The 17,786-nt window shown below is 41.3% G+C and overlaps 1 protein-coding gene across 3 annotated transcripts in view; it reads left to right on the top strand.

Moving 5' to 3' along the window:
* The window catches only part of LOC118745855 (ceramide kinase), a 74,679-nt gene that overhangs the window by 35,735 nt on the left and 21,158 nt on the right, over window positions 1-17,786 (top strand). For 2 of the 3 annotated variants that reach the window (XM_036479531.1, XM_036479525.1), the window contains exons 2-5: window positions 5,306-5,644; window positions 5,745-7,360; window positions 7,415-7,614; window positions 10,606-11,405. The exons of the other annotated variant lie outside the window; for it this stretch is intronic. In XM_036479531.1, coding sequence (XP_036335424.1) covers window positions 5,362-5,644; window positions 5,745-7,360; window positions 7,415-7,614; window positions 10,606-10,717 — 2,211 coding nt within the window. In that variant the 5' untranslated portion in view covers window positions 5,306-5,361 and the 3' untranslated portion in view covers window positions 10,718-11,405. Of the gene's footprint in view, window positions 1-5,305; window positions 5,645-5,744; window positions 7,361-7,414; window positions 7,615-10,605; window positions 11,406-17,786 lie in introns of those variants that run through there. 3 annotated transcript variants of the gene reach the window in all.

The following is a 17,786-nucleotide window of genomic DNA, read 5'->3' as shown; positions in this document are numbered from 1 at the left end:
AATATTATTGAGAATCTTCTGAAGAGGAACAGAGTTTTGCCGATCAAAAAATATTGGTTTTCAAGAATTCTATACCATTTCTATGAAAATTGTTTTTTTTTCCATATAAAATACATGGAAAACTTTGAGCGCTTCGAGCGACCTCTAAATATATTTTTATTTAAAAAAAAAATAGGGGTATATTTTTTCGGTATAGAACAATCCTAGGGGGTGAGAGCATAAAAATTCCCACTTTACTTTTTCACATGCATTTTTGGACCAGTAAATATGTACTCTTCAACCCGACGTATATCTTAATAATAATTTTTTATATAAAATATTTGTTTAAAATTATTAGATTCAAAAAGTAAAATTTGTTTTTTTTTTTTGGAAAAAGTTCTTTTCATAGAATTCTGAGGCACTGACTGTGCAAAAATTTTTGTTATTAATATTATTTTTTCAAAGTTCTTTTAATTTTGTCAATGTTATTGTGGCTTATTAACATTTTATTTTTAATATTTTTTACTGAGCTTTGTACCACGATTGTTTATTAGGAAAAATGAAAAATTTCTTTTAATTTTGTTTCACTGAATACTGAGATAATTCTTAGGCTAAAATATTAAAGCATTTAAAATATAATTTTTAACAACATAATTTTTATGGAAATAAATACGAAATTTTATTTACAATACTATATAAAAATATTTTTAAATTAAAGCTATCCAATTGATTTGATATTCAAATCTTGTAAACTTTAAAAAGTGTACGCATTCCCAATAAAGCTCGGTCAAACTTGTCCTTTAACTTAATAAAGGTATATTTTGTCATTACAAAAAATTTCATAGAACACTTGAAAAATTTGGTTGTTAATTACGTACATATATTCCATGATACAAAAAAGAAGGTAGTTTCATTACTACTATTTTTTGATTATAAATCAGATTTTTGACATTTCTCCAGATGCAAACATTAAGCATAGCATATTTCGTCATTAAAGCATAGTCCAAAACAGGCTTCGGAGAAGGTTGTATGCGCTCATTGCCTCTCAATTAAAGGAGTGACAATTCAGAATTCTCCCGAAGTGAAGTATCTAGAAGTAATTCAGGATACAAAACTGTCGTGTAAATCTAACGTGGAACACAAAACCTCTAAAGAATTGGCAGCATTTTGGCAATGTAAGCAGGTCTTTGGCAAAACGTGGGGTGTGTCACCATAGGGAGTCCTCTGGATTTATACCTCTAGACCCATAATTATCTACGCGTCAGTGGTATAGTGGAGCAGATTCTCAATCAAGAGCGTGGGAAGTCTGCTTGCTAAACTTCAAATAACTACTGCCGTGTGCTGTCCTGAAGCTTTCTCTACAATACGTGGCGCACTGCTGCACTTACCGTCACTTTGTGTCTTCATACGTGGGAAAGCTTTAAAGGCCACCTGCAGACTAAAAAGAAACGGATGCTGCTATAACACTGAGTGGGGCAAGGCGGATATTGCTAGCGGCAGATTTCTGAGCACTTGTGTCTTTTCAATGCCGCAGGATAGTACGTCACCTTTACCTTTGTTGAAGAGATTCTATAATGTTTAGTTCCCTTGCGGCTGAATGCTGGTTTAGTACCAGCACTGAGCCCGGAAGTATGCTTCGGTCTTCCAGGCTGAGGTATTTGCAGTGACAGCCAAACTGCACTTAAGGCATTGGGCAGCCCTCTAACTACTTACTTCCAAACTCTGGGTGCCAGTTCAACTGGCAATAACCTATCGTCAATAACTATAATATCTATCATAGCATGAAGCACCGGAATTAAAGCCTTACCTTTGCAAAGCACATCCAAATCCTTTTCGGTGGTTGGCTTTAGAATAAACTAATTTAATAATAGCTAATTTTTGCGGTGGACAACATATTTACCGGTCTTTTATTTCAAAGAAAAAGTCAGTTGGTTGTTTTTTTCAAATACGGCGATGTGTGAATTTCAGTTTTCGTTATTGCTCAGATCGAAGACAAATTTCCTTTTAATTTTCTAAATATATATTTTTTTACAGTAAATAAATGATTATTGAGGATTAGGTATGGCGGCACGAAATGTCACAATCTGCTTAATTGTCAGGTAGTTAATATGGCGCCCGAAAAGTGACAATGAAATTACCTTCTTTTTTTGTATCATGCATATATTCTATGTACTAACACCAATGTGTATTTGTAAAATATTGGAATAATTAAATCTATCTAAAACACTGGCTGAACTGTCAAAAAATAGGGATCATTTAAGGGCATATTTGGATAGATAGATAGATACCCGTTTTCTCGAGCTCAGGAATGGCTGCGCAGATATTTTGGGATTCTGCGCTGAATTGTGGAGCAGAGCCAATAAAATAAAAAAACTATTTCCATATCGATTAATATTTGATGACTCTTTCAAAACCGACGATGTATGCATATAACTGATTTCTGCATTAGATAAACTAAATATTCATATCAATCGAGCTTATTTTATTAAAACTTTTTTTTTTTGGTACCTAAGGTTTTTTCTTGCATGCCCCTCATTTGGAACGTCTGTCTACCTTATACATATCAGCGCATGCATCTATAGATAACGAAGTGCCGTTGTCATTGTCGTTAAAAAAGCAGCGAAGGTGAACAGCTTTGCACTTGAACTTGACATTTATACTTACTACTTATTTAATAACTTCGTACTTTGCATTTTAATTCGTATGTATGTATGGGTATGTAAATCACCGTACCGTAGCTAATTAATAAATAAATTTTATTTTGTACTCTTACGTTACGTGTTTTTATAGTAAATATCAGGGCTTGCAATTCGGTGCGGGATATTGAACTTTGTACGATTTCAAATGAACTTAATATTTTTTACGGGCTATTAACGTTCATTATCTCCACAAAAGTGCTTATTAGCATAAAATGAAATAAAGTTAAGTTTGTACTGCATACAAATACACATCGCATCGTGACTGACGGTACCTTCGTTGCTTTTACGCTTTTTGCGTTTTACCGGCTTTTTAGTGCATTTAGCTGAACGCGCAATGCCCAGTTAATTCAAGTTTCACATCAATTTGTGTCAGTGTGTATGTAGATACTTTTTGAAATGTACACATATACAAAAAAACATATTTATACATATATGAGTTTACAAGTGATATTTGTAATTTCTCCGTCTACGCTTTGCAATCGCAAACGCTTTCATGCATGCGGGTACAGTGACGATCATTGTTATTGGGACTCTTAAGTATTGACAATTCCAGCGGCAGCAGCGTGCGCTGCCATTCCGCAGGCCCTGGTTTCAAGCCCGGTTCAACAAAACATCAAAAAATGAAAACAGTTTTTTTCTAATACCGGTCGCCCCTCGGCAGGCAATGGCAAACCTCCGAGTGTATTTCTGTAATGAAAAACAGCTTAGGCGGCGTAAATTTGTACGTCTCTCCCCTTTGTGCAACAATATCGTGCCGCACGCCACAAATCGGAGGAGACGCTCGGCCAAACACTAGCGTAACTATGTGTATGCGCCAATCCATTATTATTATTAATTACACTTGTTTACAGCAAAAATGTTCTATGATGCCACTATCCAATTCCTATGTAGAATTGCTCGGTGATTCCGAAAATCGTGTTAATTTTTTTCTATGGATACGTTTTCGAGATATTTTCAATTTACCGTTATTCAGCTTAAAGCAAAAATTGGATCTTTTAAACAGTATATCTTACGAACCAATTTAACAATCTTAATATAAAGTACGGCAAATGAAAGCCAATGAAATTGTCCATAAACCGCATATAAATCACTTTCCGACAGCGCTTACAGTTTCTGAAAAATTAATTAATCAAATCAACTCTTTATTTTTTAATGAAAAAATCAAACGTTAACAGAAGAAAAATTTAAAAAATAAATAAATAAATAAGAAATAATGAGTAGTCGAGTGAAAATACGCAAAGATTTTTTGTACTTACACCATGTTTTCTTCATCAGTAACTAAATTTTTTTGTAAGAGAACAGGCTTTAGTACAAATGCAAAAATTTGGCACAGAACCTGTTATTTTTTAGATTTTTCTTCTGTTAAAGTTTGATTTAATTTTCATTTTTTCATTAAAAAATAAAAAAAAAACTGGAATGATTAATTAATTTGTCAGAAACTATCAATTCTATCGGAAAATGATGTATATAAGGTTTATGGAGAATTTTATTGGCTTTGATTTGACGTACCTCCTTTTAAGATTATTATATTGGTTTGTAAGATATTCGTTATTAAGACGACACCTTTTTGTTTTAAGCTGAATAACGGTAGATTGCAAATATCTCGAAAACGTATCCATAGAAAAAAAATTCACTCGATTTTCGGAATCACCGAGCAAGTCTACATCGAAATTGGATGGTGGCGTCTGGAGAACAAAAACCTAACCAAAAGTTGTGATCCAGTGTTGTTGACAATTCTAGCAAACCAAATCGATAAGCCCATGCTGGTACCTAGGGGCAGCCATTCACCTTTAAATGGCAGTACTTACTCTGCTCTGAATTTAACCACTCCGCTATGGGGTAGCAGGTCATCAAAAGTGGCGAAAATATGAAGCCATTGATCGATTTTAATGAAACTTCGTAAATGGGGGTTTTCGGGCTCGCTCGGGATACAGTTTGTTTATTCCGTTTTGGGATGACTTAGGATTCTCTTCGGAAGTAGATTCTCTTTGTAAGGGGGTTAACCGGACCAAGGCCTACCACCACTACAAACTCAAGCTTGACAGGACAGAAACCTTTCTGTGTCGCCTATAAGCAGGAGTATCAGATTGGAGTCCTGTGGTCTCGAGAATGATCCAAAGACGGTATTATGAAAAACCCCTCGAAAACTTATAGTCAACTTTTTGGACGACAGAGTCTCTAGATCTTATACGGCTAGATATTGTACTTCTGAATTCTATAGTTTTTTTTCGACATAAGCAAACTGAGTAGTAAATAAAAGTGTAAGTAGCAACTAACAGCTACAAAGGTGTACTTTATTTCCACCAACCACTTTTTGTGTATTAAGAAATATTTCTAAACAAAATTAATTTTTGCTCTTCATATTGCTTACTGTTCAAACAAAATACATGAAACCAGTTTCCCCCTCACTTGGTGAATTCTAGCGGAGAGAAACAAGTTACCAGTTTTTTCCGCTTATTACTACAATCGTTTGCGTGGAAAATGCGGTTTTAATGGATTTCTGTATTCTTTTTCATGTTTTCACACCTTCGTTTCTTTTTTCACAATTCGCTATTCCACAGCGTTTCCTCTGTTTATTTTGCGTAAAAAACCTGTTCCAACCACTTCTCTGTACTTTTTCATTACAGCCATAGCTATGTCGAGTCGCGCTTAACTAATCAGTCATAAGCCAGCAGCCACCAAGATGATGCAGAGCAGCACGGATTTCACGCAGATTCCTACAGCGGCCCACTCAAAAGCTGCAAGCAAAAAAGAGAAAGAAGCAGAAGCTGGTGCCACAGCGACAGCAGCGGCACCACATACCGCGCCCCCACTTGCCGGCAGTCAGCATTGTGATATACTACTGAACAACTTTCAAATCAAGAAGAAACGCTATCGCGTCTTACTCAATTACGACCACATCGTTTGGGAGCGACTGAAAACGAAACGCGCAAGCGATGTCGATGCTGAATGTACGTTGAAGAAAGGTGAGACCTTTATGAACATAAATGCATAGTCTGTTTATAACATGCAATTTAAAAAATTAAATTATCCTCCACAAACGTTATGATATTTCTTTTTCTATAGGCGAGCAACCAACGGAGCTGCTGTCGCACCGCTCAACCTATAGCAGCGACTCGAAGGTGCTGCATATAAACGAACTAATCAGAGTGAGTAAGGGCAACACAAAGTCAGCGGCATTGCTGATAACACCGCCGCAACCATATGCTGACTTCGGCGCGCATGCTACATCCCAGCAACAACAACAGCAGCAGCAGCTGCCGCAAGGCAGCAGTACGCCACCCACAGAGCAATACCTAGCGCTTTCGTATGCCGCGCGCATTATCAAATCGGCAACGGATTGCAATCGCTTGGAGGTGCGCAAGCTGGTGCTGTTCAACGAGGACGCGTACATCGTGCGCCAATGGCACGCGCTGCTCAATAAAATGCTAGCGAACACGGCACCGTTACGGCTGCGCGTGCGTCGGCTGCTGGTCTTCATTAATCCGTTTGGTGGCCGCAAGACGGGTGTAGAGGTTTACGAGCGTCATTGCAAGCCGCTCTTCCAACTGGCCGGTATCGATGCGTCGTGCATCTTGACGCAGCGCTCGAACCAGATACGTGATATTCTGCTCAGTGATGATTTGACGCCGTTCGATGCGGTTTGTTGTGTTGGTGGCGACGGCACGGCCGCGGAGGTAATCAACGGTTTAATTTTCCGCGCCATATGTGATTCGGGCATGGATCCACGCGAGCCTGCATTTGTGCCAAAGCCAGCGCTACCAATCGCTATAATACCGGCGGGCAGCACGGACACCATTGCCTACAGCGTGCACGGTACTGCTGACGTGCGCACTGCCGCCATACACTTGATTTTAGGTCAGCGACGTGGCATGGATATTTGCAGCGTACGAAATCGTGAGGGCGTCATACGGTTCTGCGCTAGCGTACTCTCCTATGGCTACTTAGGCGATGTGGCGGCGAAGAGCGAGCGCTATCGTTGGATGGGTCCGAAGCGTTACGAGTATGCTGGTGTTAAAACGTTTCTTGCCAATACCGGCTACGAAGCGGAATTGCGTGTGCTGCAACCAATAGACAGTGAGTCAAGCGCGCAAGCGGGAAATAACACAATATGCTGTGTGAATTGTGAGCGTTGCAGCGCAGCCGCCGTGGAAGAAGCTGAGCTGTCGTCAAAGCGCGCGTTAATGAAAAAGGCTATAATGGCAGGTGCGGTGACAGCAGCACAAGACGATGATGAGTTGCCGTCATCGTCAAACACCTCGCTGAAGAGTTGTGAAGATGACAGTGAAGCGTACGATGGTGCGGAAAGTAACAAAGCTTATTTGGCAGACGCGTCGGAACTATCAGTTGAAAAGCTAAACGTAAACGAAAAAGAAGCGCTAGATTGTGATGCATCTAAAAGTGAAATGGTAGTGAATCAAGCAACTGCTGCAGTTAATGCCGAAAACTCCGAAAGTGCGTTGGACCGCACAACGCCAACTACACAATGGAAAACAATAAACGGTAAATTTTTTATGATCAGTGGCGCGAATATTACTTGCGCCTGTACGCGTAGTCCAGGCGGCGTGGCGCGTTACAGTCATGTAGGCGACGGCTATCTGGACTTGATTCTAGTGCAAAGAACTTCGCTCTTCAATAATATTCGGCTGCTTCTCAACCTGACGAGTCGCAATGGAGATATTGTGAGTTACTAATTTAATTTTTTTTTACGAAAAGTGAATATGTATATCTTCTAGCGAAATTTACCCTTTGTGGAAACGTATCGCACCAAGAAGTTCTGCTTCCGCTCTCCCAACGTGAACCTTGAGGAGGCTTACAGCATTAGTGGTTCCTGTCAGCCGATTACACAAAGTTATGTTCACTATGACGACGAGGATAATTTATCCAGCTGGAATTGTGACGGCGAAGTGATTAATGAACAGGAGCTCACAATGATGTAGGTATTAGTTACTTAAGGCTGTAAATATCGTGAGCGAAAGGTTTTTTTATGAGAATCTCTTCCTTGGTTAAAATATGCTCAGAGGCTTGCTCTCGCTTCCGTTGGACGATCGCTATTAGAAAAAAGCTTTTTTTTGATAGGAATTGAACCAGGGTTCTGCAAGGTGGTGGTGCGCTTTCCTGACCACTCGACTCTAGCGGCCACCTAAGCCTTTCTTAAATTCTTTAAATTACAGTTGTCGTCAAGCTCATTTAATATAAGGCTCCGTATAAAGACAGTTTCGACCGTGTTGGACCATAGGGTTAGGGATATGAGAGGAGTTGGTTCCAGTGAGCATCTGAAGAGATGGTTAGTGTCCCGACAGACATATTTACATTTTGGACACAAGTCGCGTATGTTGGAGTTAATTTTGGATGAGAAAGAGTTCAACCTGCTACAATATCTAGAATAGAGTTGTGCCAAAGTGACACTGTTCTGACGAAGAAATTCGAGCTCTCCGTCTACGATGGGTGATGATTGTCCTCCGATGTATTCTTACCACTCAAGAGTTGTTGAATGTATTAATTAACTCTCGATAAATTTCGTTAAAAGCCTTTCCATGGCTCGTCTTGTTTAGCGAATGGCGTACCTATATGTAGCTGGACCCTAGAATCTAAGATCTAGAAAATGGTTTCTGAACTGAAGAACGACTCAGCTTTACGCAAGTGGCCAAAGGGGTTTACATGTGGTAGTGTGCCTTGACTATGTTCATTTAGTCGCAGTCCCGAGTGCGGCGTTCTGACCCGGCTGGAGCTTCGTCTACGAGTACGTCCTACTAGCGCCGGTGAACAAAAATACACATTATAATTTAGAAACGGCCGGCCGATTGCCTTGTTTATATATATTGCCTCTAAGCGCTGCCCGCGAGTGATTCGGGGATTTTGTAACGGTTTTATGCCTTATTGACGATTACGATTTTTGTATGGGAAAGCAATACTTTCTATACAGTGCAGAAGCAGGAAACTTTGTGCACTTTTCGGAAGCCATGCTGATATAGCGCTGGGCTCAATGTTCAGAGTAACAACAGCCGCATTAGCTGTCTTCCCTATGTTATCCGATTTTCCAGGTTGCAGTATTTACCACTTTTTAGATATTACTGGATTACTAGGGTAGTTAGCGACATATTGGCGACCTCGATGGGGTAGTTTCCATATGTTTTTATACCAGTTTGCTTCGAGAGCTGGCGCTCAGCCAGCTGCAAAGTTCCTCTGAACGCCTGAGGTCAGCAACTTGCCAGAAGGACTTTGCAACTTCACATGCTGGGCCTCCGCCCAGCGCTCGTTGAGCCTGCTGTGCGCCCATCTGTCTAGGAGCACATTGCCAACGGAACTCCTACACCCTCCCTGTGCCAGATATTAGCCTCGAGGTTATCTTTCCTTGCTAATTTATCAGCCCTACAATTCCCATTGGATTGCCACTTAACTATCACAGTAGATATTTACCCTTCTAATCGGCAAAACACTGATGCATAGCCAATCAGTTGCCTATTTTATAGCGGGCACCTCTGCCTGAAAAACGCTGTAGAAATCCGGCAGCCTAAGCATGAGATTTATTGAGACTTTCTGACAGAAAACACCTGCTCTAACTCTGCCATCCAGCTTCGATGCGACCTTTCTGTCGTGCAGCATGTGGGAGATGGTTGGGGGTTTTTTATTATAGCTTCGGGTAAGACAAACGTTACTCTCACGCTCCTCCAAGCTCCATATAACTATCTCAACTGCCTTTTGCAGCGTTCCAGGAGACTTGAAGGTCATGAAGGAATTAATCGCCCAGAACAGTCGGTGCTTTTCCAACAACACCGGTTAGCTCACACTAAGCCTATTTGGCTGGGAAATGAGTGCCAAGGAGAACCTTAATTGATTCCTGTTCGCGCATCGTCCTTATGTATTCCATAGACGGGATTACGTTTCGTGGCAGCCTTTTACGGTTTCGGAGAAGTTTCTCCATGGCTCCCTTTTACATTTTCTTATCTCATACGTGTATATACCTAGTCCCACCTTGTGAAGTTCCGAGTCAAAGTATTGTCCACTCTCCCTGGCTTTGTCAAAGAGACATCTGCTTGACGTCCTGACCTTGGAGAGTTGAATCTTTCACCACTTCGGACTGACTTAGCGCGAGGCCCTACTCAGTGGGCATAAGCTCTCCGTTGCTTTCTTACAGGCTTATGTGAAATCCATAGCATCATAAATCGAGCTTTTTATGCCTACCCGACCCTCCGAGGCTTTTGGGTATAGTTCCGAAGTATTAATACTGGCTGAATTTAGCCATAGAGGCCCTAATAAGTCTAAATTTCGAAGGACCTCTTCTCTATCCACAGAGATAAAGGAAGGTTCGTTCGTGACCACCTCTCACTTTGATGTCTGAGCTTTTCCAGTAGAAGTGTCTCGAATTTTCATAAGATCCAATAATGGCTTTGGCCTTCCGTCGTCTGGCCTTATTTATGGTTTCCGCAGCAGTAGTGGTGGTGGTTTCATCTCATTTTCGTGTGTCATATATGCGGGTATCAGCCTCAGCTCTCTGGCGCCGCATTCCAGGCTAACCGTCATAATGGTCACATTGCTGAAGTTATTGCTTTGAATTCATTTCTGATGAACATGCAGGATCTTGATCTACCTCCTTGTTTCTCCACCATCAGCTTACGCTTAGGCGGTCTGATCCCTGAGATACCGCTACTGGTCAAGCACGACTCCTGAATCAGGATTACGTAAGCTCCACCTTGTTCAAGGAGATCTTCGGATGCCTTCTTGGAGTTCTGGGGGTTTATTTGCAGGATCCTTATCCTCCAAAACAGAATGAAATATTCGTAACCAATAAACCTTTGGACCTGAAAGAGATAAATTGCTATCACTTGCGGCACTTTTACTGAACTTTTGGAAAGTTATAAACTTTTGTATACTATACATACATATGTACTTAAAATTGTGTACTCTTTTTTATATATATTTTCAGCTCCCATTGCCAACTTATCGACGTCTTCATGCGTGGTCCGTACCCATACCATAAACCATCAAAAAGTACTAAAAGTTCCCTTTTATGCTGCTGTTGCAAGCGTGATGATTAACACAGCCATCCACCGTCGGATACCTTCTGATATATGGTGAAGAGTGTTACATTTCCTGAGGTCCTAGGAACAACGATCGTATTTTGCCTTTTGTTGGTCACATTAAAGTGTTTGCGCAAACGACTGCTTTCATAGAAAACTAGGCGCAGAATTAGTGTATGATAGAAAGTGATAAAATTAGTTAGGAAACAAGAAGCTTTATGCATGTAATTGGATTGGCCTTGGATCAATTGTTATAAACATTTACATATATGAAGAACGTACGAATAATATTCCAAACCGGAAGTGTGGCTTTAAAAGTAGAATATCAAAAATTGCACAACTTTTTTCCTATTTTACTCAAGCTATGTATTATTGTTACTATTTTGGTTGAAATAATGAATCCATTCCTTTTATTAATTTTCGCTGGTGTCCCATAAGGGTATTCGTATTTTTATAGATTTTACTAAACGGACATTCCCTTCTTTAGTATTAGGTTTGAAAGGAAATAAATATATTTATGTGATTTATGATAATTTAAAAGTTTTGCACATTCAACTATAATATTTTAGAAGCTTCTAATTTTGATCTATTTTTTATTATAAGTATGTATTTTTTATTAGCATAGTGGACATTGTTGGGATTTGTATAAATAAGTATTGTATTTCTTGCTTGTACTGTTAACAATAAAAATTACTAGAAAAAAAAATGTGTTATTCATCTACATATAATTTGCATTCACTATTGACACCTTCATTTCCTTCCCATTCAGGTATAACGCGACAGTATGCGAACTCTGGTTACCAGTTAACTTCCAGTTTCAAAATATCTCTCACAGCTATCACCGGCGGTAAGAAGAATTAAAATGTGGATGGAGGACTACAGCCTCACATTAGCTTACTGGAAAAAGGAGATGGATCTGCTGACTAGGAGCAGGATAGGGAAAATCGTCACAATGTTTATCGAACAAGAAGACATCTCCACCTCGCGATACCTCAAATACTATGAGCTTATACTGGATACTGGTAAGCTCACATTCTGCGATCACATCGAGAGTGTGTCGAAAAGAGCGTCGAAAAAGACAGCAACGCTGAGCAGACGAATGGCAAACCTAAATGGACCCAAACCATGTGTTTTTTTTTCATATAGAGAAGGAAAGCATCGAAAGCCTTAACCCCGTCAGTGTGAGACTTTAACCCACTAAAACCACCTCTTCTCGTCTGGTTTTCCCCCCTGGTACTACCGTCACGTATTTCGTCAGAAGGCCGTTTGAGCAAATTTCTCGAATATATCTAGGTCGACGTTGTCAGTCATCTCGATACGAACGTCGGGGTCTCCGTTCATAGTCTCAGTCCGCACTTTGTACGTTAGCTAGTATCTATCTCTAATCGCTGTGCTCGTTCGTTTCTGCGTCGTTGCTGTTCGCTTATCCGCAACTGCTGCATAATTTCTGCTGATACACTGCAGACCGCCTTCCACGCCTCTTCCCTCTCGATCATTCGCAGGACTAAGTTTTCTAATGCAACGTTAACGCCCAAAGCTTCCTTCAATCTTCGTCGGTCATCGCTGAATCGTGGACAAGTAAATATCATGTGCTTTGCGTCATCCTCCGTTTCTGGGCCGCAAGTTTCGTAAAACAAATCTTTCTCGTTTCCAAAACGATAGAGGTAACTTTTAAAGCAGCCGTTGCCACTAATAATTTGCGTGAGGTTGTAGTCTACCTCGCCGTGCTTCCTATTTAACTATACGTCAAGTTTGTGAATGAGCCGATGGGTCCACCTTCCATTTAAGGCTGCTTGCTTGCCACTTTTCCATACCTCGTTGTCTTGCTGCTTTCCTGTAGTCCACGTACTCAGTGTTTGGGTGACCTCGTTTTTCCACATGGAGCTCGTGTTGCTCTTGTGCAGCGATATCAAGGGTAAATAGCCCTGCTATCACTAGAGCTGCTTCTTCCGACACCGTTCGAAATGCAGAGCACACACGTAGGGCGCATCGACGATTCGTGGAGTTAATGCCTCGGACATATGATCCTCGCTTGAATGCGTGGAACCATGTTGTGGATCCATAGAGTATTATTGCTCTCACTACGCTTCCTAGTAGCTGTCTACATTGTTGATTCGATCGTGGCGCCGCCAACTGTTAGTTTAACTTTCTCCACCCTCTTGCGGCTTCTAATTAGGACCGCCTCTGTTTTGTGGGCAGCTAAGGCAAGAGACTTTGTCCTTAGCCATTTCTCTACCATAGATACTGCGGCCTCTGCAATGTGCGCGATATCGCTAAGCGTTTTTGCTACCACCACAAGCGAAATGTCATCAGCAATACCAACGATGGTTACACCTTCAGGAACCGGCAAACGCAATATACCTCATACATTATGTTCCACAGTAGGGGGCCCAGTACAAATCCCTGCGGTACCCCTGCTGCGACTTTGTGGTAGACATTGCCTTTTTAATTTCCGTAGCAAAGCTCTCTATTGCTTAAGTAGCTTGATACGATGTTATACAGATACATCGGCACATGAAAGTCCCTTAGAGCACTCAGGATTTGTTTCCAGCTGGCGCTTTTAAATGCATTTTTGACGTGCAGTGTTACCACCAAGCAATATTCTTTATCACCGCCAAGCCAGCGTGTCCCGCTAATGGCCTTTTCTGCAATGGTCTTGGTCACCTCTATTGCGTCTGTCGTTGAGCGCTTTTTCCTAAACCCAAACTGGAAAAGCAATAATCGGTTTTCGGCGTATGTTTCCAGGCGGTTTTTTATTATATGCTGGAACACTTTACCTGTGTTGTTGAGCATGGCAAATGGGCGGTATGCTGAAGGCGAAGATCTATCGGCAGATTTTGGTATTAGTACCAGTCTTTGTTGCTTCCATATGCTTGGAAATATATCATCTTTCAGACATGTGCTAAAAAACATTTGCGAATATCTCGGGGTTGCGGGAACCCAAACCTTGTATACGGAGCGTTTTGATGAAGACAATAGTGCTCCAAGAGGGAGGTGGACTGCGAAACTAATTCCGCAACTGGACTGCTGGCTAGACCGCTCACACGGAGAGTTGGGTTATTTCCTCACTAAGTTCTTGACCGTCCACGGATACTTTGGAGCGTACCTGCACAAAATGAGGAAGGTGGCGAGCCCACACTGAGTTAACTGCTTACATGTAGACGATGCAGAACATACATTCTTTTTCTCGGCCTCGTTACACCCGAAAATATCGTTTATAAAATGCTGACTGATAAAAATTCATGGTGCACGGTCGCGACTTTCACCGAGATCATACTGCGGCGCAAGAAAATTCATCTGGACAATGAGGAGATGGAAAGCAGAAAAGCCCAACACGATCACAATTTATAGTGGCCGCTAAAGTATAAAGCGGGACGGGAATTGGGAAAAAAAAGGCGAGCCAATAGCTTGATGCTGACTTCAAATGCGACGGCCCTAGACGCAGGGCTAGCTGACTCTGACCCAACATGGGTCCCTTTTCGATTCCCTATCCCGAAGTAAGTCGAAAGAGGTTCCTGGGTAGGGGTATATCCAGGGTAGGAGGAGGGATTGTTTTAGTGGCTATACCACACATGTAAGGGTGACGGCTCATATATGGTGCGAACGCATTTTAACCCTTTTCCTCACCGCAAAAAAAAACGCACGTGAGTGGAGACTAATGTCGTTTTCTTTTCTACAGAAAAATGTTGCCTTCTCAGTGCCCTATACTATAAGTGACCATCAATTCAAGGTGCGGAAATGGTATTTTCAAGGATAGTAGTGGATTGTTCTTGCTTTAATTTAAGCCTAATTGAAAGGTTCTATCACCTTTTTACTCTTAGCTGAGCTTCTCAAATATTTTGACACTTTGACGTCGATTTTCTCAAAATCTGTACGTGATGGAATCTTTGTACTTACGGACTCGTAATCAGCACAAAAAAGTCTATCAAAAACAGCTTTAACATTTGGCGCACCAAAATTTTTTTTCATTTTTGTTGGCCTGTGTTATCATTCATTTTCGTATCCGGAATCGGTTCGAAAAAGAAGGGTGTTATTTTAAAGCAATAAATATATTTTATTTACCCAAGCTGAGCATTTGAAAGTATGTATACCTAATCGTCGTGGCTGAGCGTGCCACTATTTGTTAACTTTCTGAAGGTGCCGGTTTCGAATTCCGTCAGGCACTTCATTAATTTTTTTATTTTTTTCAACCAAGAAAAAGCATCTGTAAAGTGCAGAGGGGAAGCGTATTGAACGAAAAATCCAATCAGACAAATTTGAGAAAAACAGCCAAAAAGTCTCCGTTTCACAACAGTTTTCGGTACATGTCTTTACATATGTTTCTGCTACGCACTTTAGTGGGAAAACGGGTCCTCAAAGTCATCGTACAGTCTCCTAAGTGAAATCACTATCATCTGATTGCCAAAAAATGTCTACAGCTGAAATTTTGGCATTTGCTTATATCTTTTACAATTTCTTTCATTTCTATTACAATTTATTCAAAATACACTGAACCAGAAACACCAATACACTAATCCAAAACACACCTACAGCCTGCCAAACACAGACCTACATCCTGCCAGGAAAAAGAGAAGAACGTTACGTTACTTATGGAACTGTACGATGATCAAAGTATCCAAAAATTTAATCGGTAAACGGACAAAAATCCACATTTCATCAATTTTTTTTCCTTTTTCGGATCGTTTTCGAATTTTTTTGCTGGCTGGGCTCAACCAACACCGCATATAACAACGGGCTGACAATATTGCATGGAGGGATGATCGCCGCCACACTCCTTTTGCAGCTCTATAGCTTCTATCCAGCGGCACTAAGCAAAAACGGGGCGACATTCTTCTTATTATTTGGCTCTGTAACCGCTTAAGAAATTTTAGACGAGTTCAACAAAGTCAGTTCAACGCCAGTCGTTTATCTTCTGTGCGAACTGACGCCCCTGACGCCGATTGGAAATGCCAAGTGGAGCCAAGTCCTCCTCCCCTTGTTCTTTTCAACCCAGTTGGAGCATGACTCTTCTTCTGCTCCCACCAGCGGGTTTCGAGTTGAACACTTTAAGTGCGACATTGCTACATACAAAAAACACTTCTGAGCTGATCACTCTTCGTTCACACTGTTTTTATATGGCCGGAATTCAACTTTGGCTATCAGTGCTCTCACCTAGGGCGGCCATCATGGCTCAAACCGTGCCATTTGTGTCCCTATTTTCCTTTAAATGGCACCTGACTTTTAAATTTGGCACTTTTGGAAAAATGTTACATCCTTTGCGCGTACTACTTTTTCATCAACTAAGATATTCTAGTTTCAAACGTTCATAGTTGACAGTTTTTTTTTTCTATTTGGCACTCTTTGACCCTGAATATGGTATCTCAGATAAGGATAATAGGCAACACTTCTTCCATCAAAAGTTAACAATATTGATGCCATTCGCCGACGAGAGCCACCGACTGGCTACGGTACTTATACCAGTTGTCTTACCATTTCTGAAAGTCGCCGACACCAACCACTATCAGTCTCGCCGTAGCAGACTTTCACCATCAAGCTGGCCATCATCGCCGACATCGTTTTAGCCGTCAGCTCGTTCATTACTCGTCAGTCTCTTTTGGCGAAGTCCCAAAAAAGGGCACGGTTCCCCATCGTTGAGTTCACAGCGCCACTGGTGTTTAGGGTATATAGGTATTGTGCGGGTCATTTAAACATGGTAGACCACCGGTACCACCGAATTATCGATCAAGCCTGGCTCTGAGCTGGGTTGGTGTTGATCTGTTATTTTTCTTGTGACGGCACTACTAATCCCCACCTTAATCGGTTAGTCCATTAATCGTTGCCAAGCCCAACTAACTGTAGGCAATGGTCGATGAGGATGGACCAAAAAGAAGGGGGTGTTAGCTGAGTGTGCTAAAGTGGGCAGATTAAGAGGTGGTGCCTCCACAAGCCGGACCCTGATTTGAGTTGTTGGGCTCAAGTCTGGAAGTTCACAAAAGTTAACAGGGCCGGAAATCATGCGGCAAAAGTTACTCTGTGTGAATACCGTTTATTGCTTGTCGGTTTGCCTTCGGGTCTAACGGTTGTTTTATGTTTGTCAGGATCGCGTCCGTATACTCGAGACTTGTCTACTGAAGTGCCTGGTAGGGGAGGCTGTTTGGATACTCCCTGCGGTACCAGCTAATCAGAAATTGCTTGCTGAGCATTAGGTTGTGCTCCTTAACTAGGAACATTGACGCGTCACTATGCAGTTGGTATTCAGGTGACATTTGAAGGCATCCGGTCGCTGTCCGGAGTGCGGCGTTTTGGCAAGTATATAGCATCGTTCACTGAATCGAGCTAGTTCCCGGTGACCAAAAAGCCACAGCATAATTCAGAGCCTGCCGGCCAATTACCTTATATCTTATCAACAACGACTAATTGTATTTGTCACAAGTGGTGCCGTCAAGCGACTTGAGAGCCTTGTTTCGGCTCTATACTTTGGTAACAATTGCGAATGTATACGCGGAAAGTAAGTTATCAAAGTAAACCCCTAAAATCTTCGGGTTATTTATCAAAGGAATTGGTGTACTACCGATGTCGATCCTTTGCCCAAGTAGTACATAGGATCGCTAATGATTTCGTCGGGGAAAGGGTTAAACTGTCAGTAAAGAAGCGATAAAGCTCGGAGAGGTAGTTGTTTGTCTCCTTGTACTTTCCGCTAGCAATTTGTCGCCGATTTTTTTTCTGGACGCATACTGGCGTCCCTAAATTGGAGTACTAAGCGTTGCGTTTTCCATCGTCAACGAGTGTCAGCGCGCGCTATCCCCAAATCAACGCGGCGTAATTTTTGATGTTTTCCCATTTCTTCTCGTTTTTATTCTTGTTTCCTTTCTCACTTTTTGTGCCTTCTCTTTCTTCCCGTCTTCTGCATCCAACTTCAACACGCAACGACCTGTCAAAAATGAAAATTCCATTTGCTCAGCGCTAGCGCCGCGTTAAGCAAAAAAATTTGTTTTCGTTGCTTTCTGAGCTGATGATTGCTTCACTATGTTTTGACGTTGCTTGTCTCTTTCTTCGCTATCATCAGAAAATGTCTTGTCGCTCTCTTTGTCGTGTCACTATGTTCTTT

Source organism: Rhagoletis pomonella, unplaced genomic scaffold, assembly GCF_013731165.1.
Source record: "Rhagoletis pomonella isolate Grant_MI unplaced genomic scaffold, Rhpom_1.0 Rhpom_scaffold_00001, whole genome shotgun sequence".
NCBI lineage: Eukaryota > Metazoa > Arthropoda > Insecta > Diptera > Tephritidae > Rhagoletis > Rhagoletis pomonella.
The sequence above is the reverse complement of the archived record's forward strand: the minus strand, read 5'-3'. Positions and strand labels throughout refer to the sequence as shown.